This window comes from Citrus sinensis, chromosome 8, assembly GCF_022201045.2.
Source record: "Citrus sinensis cultivar Valencia sweet orange chromosome 8, DVS_A1.0, whole genome shotgun sequence".
Taxonomy (NCBI): domain Eukaryota; kingdom Viridiplantae; phylum Streptophyta; class Magnoliopsida; order Sapindales; family Rutaceae; genus Citrus; species Citrus sinensis.
In genome coordinates, this window is record NC_068563.1 from 2,034,877 (window position 1) to 2,049,630 (window position 14,754).

Here is a 14,754-nt window from a genome sequence, read left to right on the forward strand (position 1 = left end):
TATGAACGCAACTTTATCTTAAAACAATATAAGAAAAAATATAAAGTTAATTATTGGGGGCTGCTCATAAATACTGAGGGGGGTTCAGGTATCAACAGTACTATGCAAAACAAAACAGAAAAAAAAATTTTTTTAAAAGTTTTATTTCCCCTTTTGCCCTCGAATTCAATTCGCTTCTGCTTAAGCCAGTCGTCGGTCCTCCATTTCACAATTTTCGTCAAATTTCAGGTACCCTCCTCGATTTTTTTTCGTGTAAATGATGAAGTATTTCATTTCTAAACTTTCAAATCAGTATTTATTCATTTTTTTTTTTTTGGTTTCAGTAAGATAATCTCTTTTTCGGCGATGGATGAAAATTCAAAGGAGAAAGAAAACGAAAGCGAGGCTTTGATGGCTCGCATCCAACAACTTGAACACGGTACGATGGATTTCACTTTTATAAATAAATCAAATGTTATATTTTTTATGTGTATAAATAACTAAATGAAACGATTTGAATTTTATTTTTGTTTTGCAGAGCGTGATGAATTACGCAAAGATATTGAGCAGTTGTGTATGCAGCAAGCTGGACCTAGTTACCTTGCTGTCGCCACTCGTATGCATTTCCAAAGGTATTATTTATTTATTTATTTATTATTCTTATTATTATTATTATCATCATCATCATTTCTGACTGATTGTATCCGAATTAATGCCCTACCAGGACAGCTGGTTTGGAGCAGGAAATTGAAAATTTGAAAAAGAAGATAGCTGCTTGTGCCCGAGAGAATTCAAATCTTCAAGAGGAGCTTTCAGAGGCCTATCGAATTAAAGTAGAAAATTTCAACTTGCCTATCGAATTAAAGTAGAAAATTTCAACTTTCTGTCATTTAATTTCACTATGGCAAATTTTTTTTTTTTTTTGTGGGCTTATTATGTGATTTGTTTTCTTTTGGTGTTTATAGGGCCAGCTGGCGGATTTACATGCTGCGGAGGTGATAAAGGTTAGCATTTTTCCCTTTTTTATTTCATCAAGTTTTAATTGATTTATAACTGAAATGTTTTTACATGTTGTGATGGGAATGATTTGAATTGTAGTTTGATTTTATTTTGGTTCCAGAACATGGAAGCAGAAAAGCAGGTTAAATTTTTTCAAGGCTGCATGGCAGCTGCTTTTGCAGAGCGGGATAATTCAGTAATGGAGGTTGTGGCAGTCATTTTCTTTTAAGTTCTTTTGTTAATTGATGAACTCATAGGAAGATCTATGTATAAACATTTGTATGTGCTGTCCTGGGTTTAATATTTTAAGTGCTTTGAAGATGTTAGTTTGCTGGTGACAGGCTGAGAAGGCTAAGGAGAAGGAGGAGCTCATGTCTCAGAAATTTAATGAATTCCAGACAAGGTATCTTGAAGACCTTATATCTATGGAGCGTTCATTAAGTTCTTGCGATCGCTTGTAGTAAATATTTCCTATAGCTTGGTTAATTTGTCATGTTTTGGTATCTATTTTCCAGTCCGAAGTTATGAGGATATTTTCCATGGGACCAAAGTTGGATTGCTCCAACTTTTTCTCAGACAATTTTGTTCTTTTCTCTTAATGAGCTTCAACTTGTTATTGTTTTACTATGATGTATCTATCTTACTTTTGAAGGACTTAATTGTGTGTGGAATTAATTAAGGGATTTGGACGCTAATTTTATAATTGCTGTTTGTTAACTTTTTTTTTTTTTTTTGGTTTCTTCTGTTGTTCGAATATCCCTTAAGCTGAATTAAGTTTGTACAGGTTGGAAGAGCTGTCCTCAGAAAATATTGAACTGAAGAAACAAAATGCTACACTGCGGTTTGATTTAGAAAAACAAGAAGAGCTGAATGAAAACTTCAAGGAGGTAATAATCTAGGGTTTTTTTTTTCATTGGCAAGAGAATCAAATTCTTTATTGGTCTCTTTCTGAGTCGATCCTCTTATTTTGTTACTACTTAGGTAATGTCAAGACGCTCAGATTAATGGTGATATTCTTTTGTAGGAAATAATTTGATTTGAATATCATTGATAGACTTTCTTTTTTCTCCCAATGTTTTATTTTATTTTTTTAAACACAATGGGCTGAATATCCAGTTATTGGAAAATCAGAAGGTGCTGGTTGACTGCCTGTATATGTCCATTTTCTGAGTCAGTTTGAAGAAAAGTATCATTCTTGTTTTCTCTAATTAAATACCTGATCAGTATCTTTTCCAAATGGACCAATATTAATGATAAATTGTCAAAATATTGTCTTTGTTAAAACTCCTAAGGAACTGCCAAATCATACCAAATATTCGACTGTACCACATAAGGACAGGGATGTTCTTGTATGTGGGTGTAATTCAACCAATATTGAAATAAATATAGTGGTGCAAACAAGAGCTGGGCAATATCTTGACCTAGTAGAGTTGTACGTTTCATGACTACTTTCTTCCTTCTTCTTTCCTCTTTCCTCTTTCCTCTTCTTATATCAGTGTTTCTGCTTTCTTATTCAGACAGAGATTAATGAACCAGTGACTCTATCCAATGATTGTTTAGACAAAGAAAAGCAACATAATGACATTACAATTTGGGATCACGTCCTTCTAGGTTGACTGTTGATGTATGTCTCAAGATCACTTAATTCATGCCTCTTTTCGAGGATTTTAGACCTGGATTGATGAACTACCTGGAGTATTTCATTGAAGAAAAGTGAATTGGATTTTCCTCTCTCGAAAATTTAAGCATTTCATATGAAGTATTAGCAATTTGGAAGTATGATTGTGATTGTTATGATCTTGAAAGAACAATGTATTTTTGTGGCTTGAAGATGGAGCAGGAGATTGGGGCTATCTGTTGATTTGTTTAGTAATTTTTGCAAAATGCTACAATTGTTATGGTCCTTTTACTTTGCATTACAAGTAGGATGAAAATTGCATTTGAATCTCTGATCCAGAGCTTTTCCATATTTATGTGGTAAAAAAGGATACTTGCAATTGCAATTGGTACTGAAAGAGATACAAGATATGTGATAAGAGAGGTGCATTTTGGCTTTTTCAAGCCATCAATGGTGCATGTTTGCACATAATTGTAGCAACTAAAGCAATTGTATATTTTTCAATATTTAACTGAATCAGGCTAACTATGCTTTCCGCAATTTTTTTTTTGGGTCGCTATTGTCATACTGTTTCTGTTGGGAAAAAACTCTAACATGCATTAGATGCTTATTCTGGAATCTTTCTTGAAACTTCCTTTCTTCCAATCTATATTTCTTTAGTACTTACTGGGTTTTTCTCTTATATTGGTCTGTTAAAACAGGTTATTAATAAATTCTATGAGATCAGGCAACAGTCTCTTGAGGTACTGGAAACTAGTTGGGAAGATAAATGTGCATGTCTGTTGCTTGATTCTGCAGAAATGTGGAGTTTCAATGATACTTCAACCTCTAAATACATAGTAAGTTTTATCTCACTTACATTTCACTCTTATCTCTGTCTCTTTCTTGACAAATGTGCACGTCTCTTACAAGGTAATTTACATGGATATTATTGTTTAGATGTTCAATATGATGACATCTTGAATTTTTTGCCAAACTTGCTATGATGAATGTAATGACATTCTTAAATATTTTGGTAAGTCTAGCTTTTGAAATTGAAATTTTAATAAGATTGAGATTTTGTTTTCTACAATCATGAATAACTTTGCTTCAGACAGAGTGCATTGGAAGATGAGCTGGAGAAGACAAGGAGCTCTGTGGAGAATCTGCAAAGTAAATTACGTATGGTATGGATTTGGTCTTGACTCATGTTTGCTTCTCTGTATAAAAAGCATATATTCTATTGCATATAAATCAGATGTGGATGTTATTGTGGAATCTAGGGTTTGGAAATCGAAAATCATTTGAAGAAGAGTGTTCGTGAATTGGAAAAGAAGATAGTGAGTTCTTTAATTCCTCAAGATATAAAAATGTTATCCCAACTCTCATTTGCTAAGCGTTTTGATCTTATTTACTTGCATGCAGATCCATTCAGACAAATTCATTAGCAATGCGATTGCAGAGTTACGTCTCTGCCATTCTCAGCTTAGGGTGCATGTTGTTAATTCACTTGAAGAAGGAAGATCCCATATTAAGTCAATTAGTGATGTGATTGAAGAAAAGACCCAGCATTGTGATGATGTTATCAGAGGACAGAATACAGGGACTTATCAGAGAGAGACTAAACTAGATGAATTTGAATGTCGAGATGTACATATAAATAATGATGCTGACACCAACTTAGTATCTCAGGTATGTTTACTAGTGGCCTCAGCTGTAAACTTCTAATTTCTCTCTCTCACATGTATTTTATGTTAGTTTTCCTTCTGCTTGTAAGGAGATTGACTTTAAACTAGATTACTTCTGTGAGACTTTAATTGCAAGTTGATTAATTCTCTTAATGCCTGAGCTTATGTGCCACAAACTTGCAAGAGTGTAAATTCCTTTGATGATATAAGGCTTTAAGTGAAACTTAAATAAAGCTTTCAGCTAAATGGACTTTTACTGATCTATAGCATTTTTCTTTTTTAAGTTTTATTGAAGAAAAACCCTGAGGTTGGTGGATTTTTGAATTAGAGGAATCATGATATACTGCTATGAGGGAAATGGCTTTCTTGAAGTTTTGGACCAAATGCATGTTTGCATTTGTCCATGTATGCACTTGCTTAAGTTTTATCACCAAATTCTCCTTTATCTATTGCAGAGAAATGATCCTGCTTATTGTGACATTGAAGCTGATAGAAAGGGTGAAGCCTCCGAAACCCTTGCACAGGCGCTGCAAGAGAAGGTTTTGTGTACTTTTGTTTTTTCAGTTATTTATCCCCTTTGTGTTTGTACATTTTTCTTTTCAAGTTTCTTTTGAGCAAAACTAGAATGTTGTCGTTTATACTACTGTTGCTGAAATTGTGGTCTCTTTGCCAGGTTGCAGCATTATTGCTTTTGTCACAGCAGGAAGAAAGACATTTACTGGAGAGAAATGTGAATTCAGCTCTTCAGAAGAAGATAGAAGAGCTTCAGAGAAACTTATTTCAAGTAATTTGATGGTTTGACTACACACATTTACTTGAGATTTTACAACAGCACTTGATGACATAGAAAAAATCCCTCTTGAGATTTTCAAAATCACTTGCATTTTGTATGACATGAAGCATAGCTATAGCTGTATGCTTGTACCCTTATCTGATAGTGGAATTGCTTGTTGCTTTTGTTGGACGATAACGTTGTTTGAATAAGAATATCCGACTTTTAATAAGTTTGTTGGTTGAAAATTTTATTGATGGAGATGAATGTTTTGACGTTTCAGGTTACTACTGAAAAGGTAAAAGCTCTCATGGAGTTGGCGCAGTTAAAGCAGGATTATCAGTTACTACAAGAGTATGACTCCTATTTCTATTTCCACTGAATTATCAGTTTGACTTGATGCTCTGTAAATTTCATGTAGGAGCTAACATATTTTTCTTGATATATTTATATATTTTTCACCCTCATGCTTTGTGTTTGTTAATGAATGGACGTTTACGTTCTTTATTGATAATACTGTTTCTGTGAAACTTTAAGAGGAGTTTGATGCTTGGTTTTCTTTCTAATGGATTATCAAAAGTACCACTAATCAGACCATTACATGGTGGTAGGAAAATCTTTAATGAGATGAAAGAAGAAAAAGTTTTGGCTGGAAATGGAGAAAAAAGAATTGTGATTCCTGAAAGAGATGGAAGATTAAGAAACCTGCTGAAGAAAACAAATCTGAGACGTTGGATTGGCACACTAGATTTCAGTGGAAATGACGGTCAAGCAGACCTAAATACCCGTGAAGGGTTCAGCACCAGAAGGTCCAATAGTATAGATTTTGCCAGGTTGGTGAAACAACTTCTGATATTCCTTTGATTCGCAGAAACTTTATATAGTTTTCATATTCATGCATAGGATGTTCCTTATTTTGTGTGCGAACATGCGACAACAAATTACTTTAATATAGATTGTTCCTTCCCTTCTTCTGTTTCTCATATGATTGTTATTGTAATATTTGCTTCTCAGAATGAGGATTGAAAATGCAACCCTCAAAGAGAGCTTGGAAAATATGGATCATCTGATCTCTTCAATTCATAGACTTCGTCTCTCACTTTCCAAGGTAGGTTCTATTGTCACGTTGTGAAAAATTATTTCTCTAACACGTGGGATATTCATCTCCATTTTATTCATGGTTGGGGCTTAAAATAGCGATCAAGTTGAGTTATTCTTTTTTCTTTTTAAATTTATAGTCCTGGTTTTCAGCTATTATATAGTGAAAGTGCCATTATTGTAATGTTTAGCAAGCATGGTATCTCTTTTATGAGTATCTGATCTGCCTGTGCTTATTAGCAATATCTCGCTTATTTCTTGTATTGTCAATTTTGTTTTGAATGCTTTTGTTGAATTTACAGGTGAAAGAGTTAGCTACTTCTGAAGATACAATTGCTAGCATGTCTGAAACTCTTGATGATATCATTACCGAGGCAAAACTTGTAAAGACTGCCCTTGGAAGCTCCCTACCTGTTAGTTGGATAGCTGAGTCAGATGATGGATCAATCAATGAAAATACGGACAGTGAGTCAGGCGATATTCATGGAGACTCTAGCAATGAAAAGATGGATTCAGTTTCTGCTGCGGGATTTGAGATGGTGGAGCTCCTAATACTCGCAGCTCAGATCTTGAAGGACAGCACAACCAAGGAGAATTCCTGAAGTGGAAGCTGGTTTGAACTCCCTATGCTCGGATTTGTGAATATACTTTTTCCGGTTTGTTTATTCTTTTGCCCCAGTTGAGGTTTTGAAGTTTATCATTTCTTGTACATTATGTTAGTAGCCTGGGTGAAATGAAAATTTGCCGGTTCAAGTGGAAGATTTTGTGCAGCGGTAGAATGGGCCGGCATGAAACATGGGTGCAGTATTTGCCATTGTGAGGCCTGGAAGTGTGTTTTCACATTTGATTTGTCGCCTTAAATTTCAAATCTATTATGAGGGAGTACTTGGGATTTGAATCCCTGGGACACACACATGGGTATGGCAATTTACTAGTTACTTGTACAGTGAGCGATACCTTAATTGGTTTAATATATTTGATATTATGGTGCAGAAGCTCAAGTTCCAAATGTCTTCTGTTTATTTGATTTGTAAGTATCTTTATTTTGTCCTTCTAATCTGAGTGTTAAAGCTCCCTACGTTTTGCCTGAAATGCATTTTGATCAGTAGTTTTGCAGCATTTTGGGTGTGTTCGAATCCTGCGAAGAAAATATAGTTGACGTTCCTTGTTTGTAATTAGGTTACAAGACAAGAAAGTTGTATCGCCTGTGGGTGCTGGTTTGCTCGAAGTGGTAAAATTTCTTGGAATAGTTGAAAAGGTTTGATGTGAAAACCCCTCTCACGAGTAAAAATGAAACAAACGAACAAAATGGGCGCCTCTTTGATTCTTATCATGAGCAGCAAATGTCGTAACAATCTGGGCCAACACTTATTTCAAGCACACTCAAACCTCAAAGGAAATACATCAGTGCCACAAATCGTAATTGGATCAAACACCAACAACAAAGTTCAGAAATGAGTACGATTTACGCACAAAATACTACAAATAATAATAATAAAAAAATCCACTTGAAGTTATGATTCGGCAGCAATTTGGACAGGAGTTGGCTTCTCAGAGATTTGACTCTTCTCAAGATCACTCTCAAGCTGGCTGTAGTTTCCTTTCTCCCTGAAGAGTTGTATGTGATGATGCTTGCAGTAGAGTTTCCCCTCATGGGCAATATAATTTGATGGGCTGATGGTGCAACCTCCATGGCTGCACTTGAAGCAGCTCCTATGATATGCGGCGCCATTTACAGAAACCTATATATATGTATGTATGTATGTATCACATAAAACACCGGCAATTATTAGAATCAGAAGCTGCTTTGTTTATTCATTCAATATGGTTAAAATCGTATCAAACCCGTTTGAATGTTGGGCAAATGCATGAATGTTTGTTACCTTCTCAGTTGGATAAACAGTCCTATCGCATCCCACACATTTATCTCTGGTGCCCACAAACTTGTTGGAGACTTTCTGTGCATTCTGTTAGATGAGATTTAATGAATACAGGTTACAATGGAGCAGTTGAAACAATTATGATCACTTGACATAAATAAATGTGCTTAAAAGAATCTAATGTGACGATCTACACATTGCTTTATTTCGAGAATATAGTTATGAAGGGTACCTCATTTTCAACGAGCTTTTCAGGTTTCACAATCTTTGGTGTTCCTGAAAGAATACACAAGAGGCAATTATGTGTCAGATCAAATTCACCATAAAGGGAGTTCATAAATTTATAATATAAATTGGTTTTATACCTTCAAAACTCTTCTCCAGGCTGCCAGTTCTCTTGAAGAGCTGATCAAAGTGAGGCCTGCAATACAGGACCCCCTCAAAGGAATTGAAGTTGCTGAGCTGCAAATTAATGTAACATCAACACATGCTCAACATTGGCTTTAAAGAAAGAAAGAGCAAATACTTTTAAAGGGTTTGGTTTCCATGCATATACCTTGAGGGTTCCTTTGCAATGGTGGCACCGGAAGCAAGCTTTGTGATAGACCCGATTATCGGCCGTCAACTTATCAACAAGGTACACAGTTTTGTCACAGGCCATGCATTTTTGTTGGGTTCCTCCAAAGGGTGATGCCATGGCTGCTGCTTGCTAGCTAGCTAGCTTCCGGTCCAACCGAACCTCAGATTTATTATATTAAGAGAAGCAACTTCTTCTTTTTTTGTGTTTTATTGATGATAATGAGGAGAAAAAAAGAAACCAAAATGTGAGGGGAAAAAACCAGTGGAATTACAGTGAATTACGGGTAACTTGTAAGTGAATTTATAGAAATGATTGATAGGAATGGCCTGGCAACTTATCGCTATCATTTTGTCCGAATTTAAAGCAATCTCAATAGGAGCCGCAGTGCTGCAACTATACTAATTTTTTTTAAGAGAAACAAAAAGTTTTTTACTTTCTATTTCAAAAGCAATTTCTCTTACCAAATGCTTTTAAATACAATTTAAATTTGTATGAAATTTAAGATAAAAATCTCTAGGGACAATTATTTAACATGTGGAAGATCAATAAGGATGAGCCTTTTCCTTTTGTCAAGAGTGGTGGACCTCAAGGCAGCAGAATTTCATCATGAAGGGCTTAGCTGTATTCCTAGTTGGTTGCTTTTGCTTTGCTGTAATAATGGTTTTCTATTAGCTGCTGCATGATCAATGAGATTTTAGGTGCCAAACTGCCAATGAAATCAGTTGGCCCACTTATCAATCTCATAGTCAAGTAATTAGTTAGATCAATTATCTTCCCATTTGGTAAAACCATCCATCAAAATATTCTATTTAAAAGCTACAACATAATTATTAATGAACGTCGTTTTTAATTGGTGAGCTGTACACTATCAGAACGAAATTATGTTCGAGGTTTTATAGTATTTCCATGAAGAAATTGTAGTATCAATATACAAATGTAGCAGTAACGACAACCGGGCATTTGGTCTAGTGGTATGATTCTCGCTTTGGGTGCGAGAGGTCCCGAGTTCGATTCTCGGAATGCCCCATTTATCCTCCATGCATTTTACTCAAAACTTCTAAATCTACACATATTTTCTTCTTCCTCACACTTAGTAGATGATTTTTTTTACTCAGACTCGATAGAAATTTTTTATTATGAAGAACATAAGTAGTAGTACAATAACTCTCTGTGAAAAAAATGACTGAACCATCCAGGCACGAAAGTATACTGCTTAGGCATACTTACAAGGCCTATAAAGTATAAACGTGTAGCATGACATTCTCCACCAATAACAAAGAGGAAAAGCATGTTAATAAACCGCCTACATGTGCACATACTCACAACCTCTTTACGCATGTAGCATGACATTCTCCATCAATAGCAAAGAAGAGGAAAAGCATGCCATTTTTCACCAATAACAACGAAGAGGAAAGGCATATGAATGAATGCTAACAAGGCACCTACATAAGCACATACTTACAAGCCCCCGAGTTCCATTCTCGGAACGCCCCATTTATCCTCCATGCGTTTTACTCAATTTTCACATCTAAACTACACTCAAAGTTCATATTATATTCAAGGAATAATAAAATCATATGTAAAGTAAGATCCGATTGCAATGAACAATCAGTGATGCTTTGGAGATCGCTGGCCACATGCAGACATCTGATGCCACCATCAAAATATTCCATCTCATTGAGAAATGGCTGCAATCAACATCTTCAAGTCAATATAACTTAAATGACCACTAACTCTTTCATAATTTTATTTTTTAACAAATTGACATGACATCTCAGTTAAATTAAGTACAAAATAATATAAATAAATGGCATGGCGAATGGATATTCTCATTCAATCATTTGTTTTTATCATGCATCACTTTGTGCAAGAGATATGGGGGTTTGTCACTGAATCCTTTATTTAGTTTCTTGAGTGGAAACAGGAGATTTTGAGGTTGAAATCCATTAAACTATAACCTAAAAGAAAAAAAAAAAATAGTACTTTGTTATTTTGAAAATTATAAATTATACAATCAAACAAAATATTTGAGGACGCAATTTCCTCCCTATAATTTTTTAATTTTACCACTTAATCTTATGGTTTTTATAATAATTTATCATTTCCTTGATACTAAAACTTTCAGCAAACAATCCCTTTTTTATTTAGAATTTTGACGTGATGAGAATATTGGAGTATTATGAAAATTATAAAGAAAATAAATGGTTAAACAAAAAACATTGGGAGAAAAGTGTCAATATTCTCCTTTAATTAAAAAAAAAAAGTTAAGGATTGAGGCCGTGGCTCATCTTGAATCAACACTTAAGAGCCTAAGATTAGTAGCTGAAGCATCTCATGATTCGCTTTTTGGGAAAAATAAACTTATATTTCAACCAAATATTTGATTAGATGCCATCAACTTTTAAACAAAGTTATTAACTTAAACAGACATCAACTTGTTTAATAATTTAGTTGATTTAACAGCAAGTCGTCCTTGCTTTTTTGATTGACTGAAAAAGTATTGGATTCTTTCCTTTAAATTAAGAAGAGAAGTTATATTAAAATAGTATATTATCGGCTCTCATAGAAACAACCGAAATTAATTAACAGAAATAATAAACTAATTGAGGATGAATATATTAAAATTTTGTGGTAGTTGAATGAAAATAAGATAAAAAAAGGTAGTATAATAATAATTTCTCTTATTATTATAATTTTTTTGTTTCTTCGTATGGAGGGCATGTTCATTGTGAAGTTCAAAGCTTCTTTTCAGCTTCAAGACGGATGGAAAAGTAAAAAAATAAAATTAAAACTCTTTTCGGGTTTCATTGTAATACACCAGGCAACCCTTGTTTGCTATATCTATTAAAACGAGGCACAGAATTTAATTTAAAACAATAGACTCTTTTTTTTTTTTTTGGTTGTTTTTCTGCAAATGTATTAAATTTCGTTAGGGGCCCAAGAAGATAAGTTGTAGAAGATGTAACAAATTACACATATGTAATTGAACAAGATCTAAGCATCCTCAGTTAAATTTTTGAGTTAAATTTTTGTGAATAGAACTTGGCGGGTAATTGCAGTAATTTACATACTTAAAATATTATACATGTTTATCAAATATATGTATGTATTTGTTGATAACAAATAAAAATTGGGTATATATTGATGAAGCTTGGTAACAAATACATAACGCAAAACAATATCATAGATATATTTAGATTTGTCATATTTTATGTGTTCTTAATCTACTCGAAACTGTTAATGGGATTTGGCTGTGGTATACTATATATCTAGATAAAGAATTGAAAACTGAAAAAAAAAAAAGAAATTAGTATATTTGATTACAAGCTAGTTTCAGGGTCACTTTTTCTGAAGAGTAATGTTATACTTACATAGTTAGGACACATTATATACTCGTTAGTTAGTGTTGCAAGACTAACACATTAATGATAGTTAATAATAAAGTCGATAAGCAAAGATTGCTGAGGGTTGTCTCGAGCTAGTCCACTCAGAATTTTCTCGTAGACTCTAAGTTCTTAATTTATTTAAACATAATAAAATAACGACAATGCTATACTTTACTTATTCGGGATACTTAATTTATATCCTAATTGTTATTGCTTTATTTAATTGACTCAAGTGATAATTAGCTATCAAGTCTTATTTAAATGGTGAAATTCTATTGATGACATATTAGTTGAGATACAAATTTAGTATCCCAACTAATTAAATATAGCATTACTCATAAAATAAATTAGAAACCCCTTTTTCTGACTTAATACCTCCTAATGCCATTCAATCTTAACTCTATTTATCAAAATATTAAAACAATATTTTTATTAACACACACATGGCTAGTTAAGCTTTTTGTTAATTAAGATTAGATAATATACAGTGCTCTCCACTTTTCAAATTATTAAGAACAAGCATGTTGGGACGAGCATCTTCCTTTATTAACCTTACAGGGAGCCTATGCCTATCTTTCTTCAGCATGAGTAAAATTCATTTCACGTAGAATTTATTAATAAAATTTCTGAATACATACAATACCTGCAAATTTCTACTCGTAAAACTTTCACATAAGCATATGCATACATACTTACATAGCTTAGCACGGTTTAATATATGTCAAACTTTAAAAAGTAACAAAACCACTACTTACGCTTTACATGTACGTAACTGTGTATTCTCAAGTCTCAACTGTGCACGTAACGTTAGTATAAAATTGTTTCTCATATAAATTTTGCACTGCACTTACAGCACCGTACCAAAAAGTTCAGAGAGAAAAAGGAAACAATGCAATGAATAGTAAATAAATAAACGAAGCTGCTATGTGAAATAGCCAAGTAATGGAGCTAGGAATCGTAACTTTATTCATCCATCACTTGCTTTTTTTTCTTGCAGCTTTAAATCTCACAGCCTAAAATACTTTTAACTTGCATTTTGATAAGTTATTCTAGCTTTTAAACATATCTGGTGCGTCTTATCCTTTAATTATATACATGTTACCATGTACGCGGCAACCCCTAATTGGCTACTCTCTGGGTTATTTTTTTAAAGTACAAAAGTAACCCTACTACCTTAAGCAGAAACAACTACTAATATAACTTTTCTTGAGCCAATCTCGTATTATACAGTAGATTGCTGCATTGAGAAGCTTCCGTTTGCTCGCCTTGTTATGCACCCACTTTCACCCCACTACCATCAGAACAAAAGCAAATTACTTTCGGCCTCGCTTTCTATATAAACTCACCAAACACTGCCTCATTATTGCTTCATGCAAGTGCTCTTACAACCATTTCCAACGTAATAACACGCTACTTTGATCGACTGATACGCCGAAAATGAAGAACAAGGCTTCTGCTTTCCTGAAGCAAGTTCTCTGCTTCTTAACTTCCGTAGCTAAATCCAAGTCGATGGCCATTAAGAACAAAACCAGCGCAGCCAAAGCTCGACTCATTATGTTTTCTTTAATGAAGAGTAAGAAGGTTTTGGTGGGTTCAATCTCTAAAAAAATCCATGGTCTCCTCGGTCACCCTACGGACAAGGATGCGGATAATATTCATGATGGTGATCAAAGCAAAGCCATTGTTCCATACAATGCTGCTGCTGCTGTTGGTGCACTGGTCACTGAGCCACAATCCAGCTCCATTTGCAGTCAGTTGCTGCTGCAAGATGCGGAAGATGATGATGATAAGTACCCGGATCTAAGGCATTCTTTGTTTGATGACGAGGAATTTGAGTTTGAAGATGAGGGCAATGGATCGATCATCGATATGGTGAGGAACTCCAAGGAGGAAGGAGAAGATTTCAGCTTGGAAGAAGAGATTGATCATGTTGCCGATTTGTTCATTAAGAGATTTCATAGACAGATGCATTTGCAGAAGCTGGCATCTTTCAAGAGGTTTCAAGAGATGCTGGCCAGAGGCGTGTAATAGATTAATCATCAACTATTCATACATGCATTTGATACATCATATTTCTTGTTGCTAGCTCTAGCTACCTAGCTAGAGGTTTTTCATTTGTTTTTTCGGAAGAATCTGATTGCGTTTCTAAGTTACATTCATGTAACTTACAATCATCTCACATAAATTTTACTATTCATGTGAGGGGATTGTAAGTTGCATGCATATAACTTAACATTAACCTTATTATATATAATCTAGAGTTCCTAGGAATATAACCTTTTTGTACTACTTAAGTTGTTTTGGTGGTACGTTCACATTCTTGGCCAGTCACGAAAGTGGATTGATTGCTGTAACACTAATGAGTACTGATATATGTAAATTTTTTATGTGCATGCAATAAAATGCGCAGTCGGATTTCAACATGCTAGCAATTGTATTTCACAAATACATACAGCTGTCATGGGTGGACTGGATCGGCCAATCTGATCCAATCCAACCACCCCAAGACCTACGGCCGTGGTTTTTGATACCAAACACATAAAGAAATTCATAAAACCCTTAAGTCAACTCAAAACTATACAATGTGAAGCCTTTAGATCCAAAAAATGATAAATTCTACACAAGTTGCAAATGTTGACATCCTGATAAGGCAACCTGGGATCATACCTGCATCAGCAATTATGAGTCATTGTCAGTGTTGATATGTGACAGATTTTACAAGTGATGCATATGTTAGCATCAAAAGCACAGACTAGAAGATGATGAGTTCTTAAC

The 14,754-nt window shown here is 34.3% G+C and overlaps 3 protein-coding genes and 1 non-coding gene across 6 annotated transcripts; 3 read left to right on the plus strand and 1 right to left on the minus strand.

Annotated features, from left to right (window-relative positions):
• The first annotated feature begins 85 nt into the window (after nucleotides 1-85).
• LOC102630277 (uncharacterized) lies at nucleotides 86-7,128 on the plus strand. Of its 3 annotated transcripts, XM_052432045.1 has the most exons (18): nucleotides 86-228; nucleotides 324-418; nucleotides 518-611; nucleotides 704-812; nucleotides 945-983; nucleotides 1,100-1,183; nucleotides 1,320-1,381; nucleotides 1,763-1,865; nucleotides 3,298-3,435; nucleotides 3,694-3,762; nucleotides 3,859-3,915; nucleotides 4,001-4,267; nucleotides 4,719-4,802; nucleotides 4,937-5,047; nucleotides 5,319-5,389; nucleotides 5,647-5,868; nucleotides 6,050-6,143; nucleotides 6,436-7,128. In XM_052432045.1, the coding sequence occupies exons 2-18, from the start codon at nucleotides 346-348 to the stop codon at nucleotides 6,733-6,735; spliced, it is 1,977 nt and encodes a 658-aa protein (XP_052288005.1). In that variant the 5' UTR covers nucleotides 86-228; nucleotides 324-345; the 3' UTR covers nucleotides 6,736-7,128. The 3 variants fall into 3 exon arrangements, with proteins under 3 accessions (XP_052288005.1, XP_052288006.1, XP_006486913.2); XM_052432046.1 differs by lacking the exons at nucleotides 86-228; nucleotides 324-418; nucleotides 518-611 and having other exon boundaries at nucleotides 1,078-1,183; XM_006486850.4 differs by lacking the exons at nucleotides 86-228; nucleotides 324-418; nucleotides 518-611 and having other exon boundaries at nucleotides 719-844.
• A 306-nt stretch (nucleotides 7,129-7,434) lies between these two features.
• Nucleotides 7,435-8,869, minus strand: LOC102630579 (LIM domain-containing protein WLIM1). Its single transcript, XM_052432047.1, has 5 exons — nucleotides 8,570-8,869; nucleotides 8,379-8,475; nucleotides 8,246-8,289; nucleotides 8,017-8,100; nucleotides 7,435-7,875 (listed from the first exon to the last, which is right to left on the minus strand). Exons 1-5 carry the CDS (start codon nucleotides 8,708-8,710, stop codon nucleotides 7,648-7,650), a joined length of 594 nt encoding a protein of 197 aa, XP_052288007.1. The 5' UTR covers nucleotides 8,711-8,869; the 3' UTR covers nucleotides 7,435-7,647.
• Nucleotides 8,870-9,547: 678 nt separating this feature from the next.
• Nucleotides 9,548-9,619, plus strand: TRNAP-UGG (transfer RNA proline (anticodon UGG)). Its single transcript has one exon. It is a non-coding gene; the product is annotated as a tRNA-Pro (tRNA).
• Nucleotides 9,620-12,982: 3,363 nt separating this feature from the next.
• Nucleotides 12,983-14,649, plus strand: LOC102624355 (hypothetical protein). Its single transcript, XM_006487000.4, has one exon. It carries the CDS (start codon nucleotides 13,417-13,419, stop codon nucleotides 14,005-14,007), a length of 591 nt encoding a protein of 196 aa, XP_006487063.2. The 5' UTR covers nucleotides 12,983-13,416; the 3' UTR covers nucleotides 14,008-14,649.
• Nucleotides 14,650-14,754: the final 105 nt, after the last annotated feature.

Coding starts and splice junctions, on each gene's coding strand:
- LOC102630579 (XM_052432047.1), bottom strand. CDS start 8,710: ATGGCATCACCCTTTGGAGGAACCCAACAAAAATGCATGGCCTGTGAC. Junction 8,290..8,378: donor CCTGGAGAAGAGTTTTGAAG/GTATAAAACCAA, acceptor GTATTCTTTCAG/GAACACCAAAGATTGTGAAA. Junction 7,876..8,016: donor CTGTTTATCCAACTGAGAAG/GTAACAAACATT, acceptor ACATATATATAG/GTTTCTGTAAATGGCGCCGC.
- LOC102624355 (XM_006487000.4), top strand. CDS start 13,417: ATGAAGAACAAGGCTTCTGCTTTCCTGAAGCAAGTTCTCTGCTTCTTA.
- LOC102630277 (XM_052432045.1), top strand. CDS start 346: ATGGATGAAAATTCAAAGGAGAAAGAAAACGAAAGCGAGGCTTTGATG. Junction 1,866..3,297: donor TGAATGAAAACTTCAAGGAG/GTAATAATCTAG, acceptor CTGTTAAAACAG/GTTATTAATAAATTCTATGA. Junction 3,916..4,000: donor GTGAATTGGAAAAGAAGATA/GTGAGTTCTTTA, acceptor ACTTGCATGCAG/ATCCATTCAGACAAATTCAT.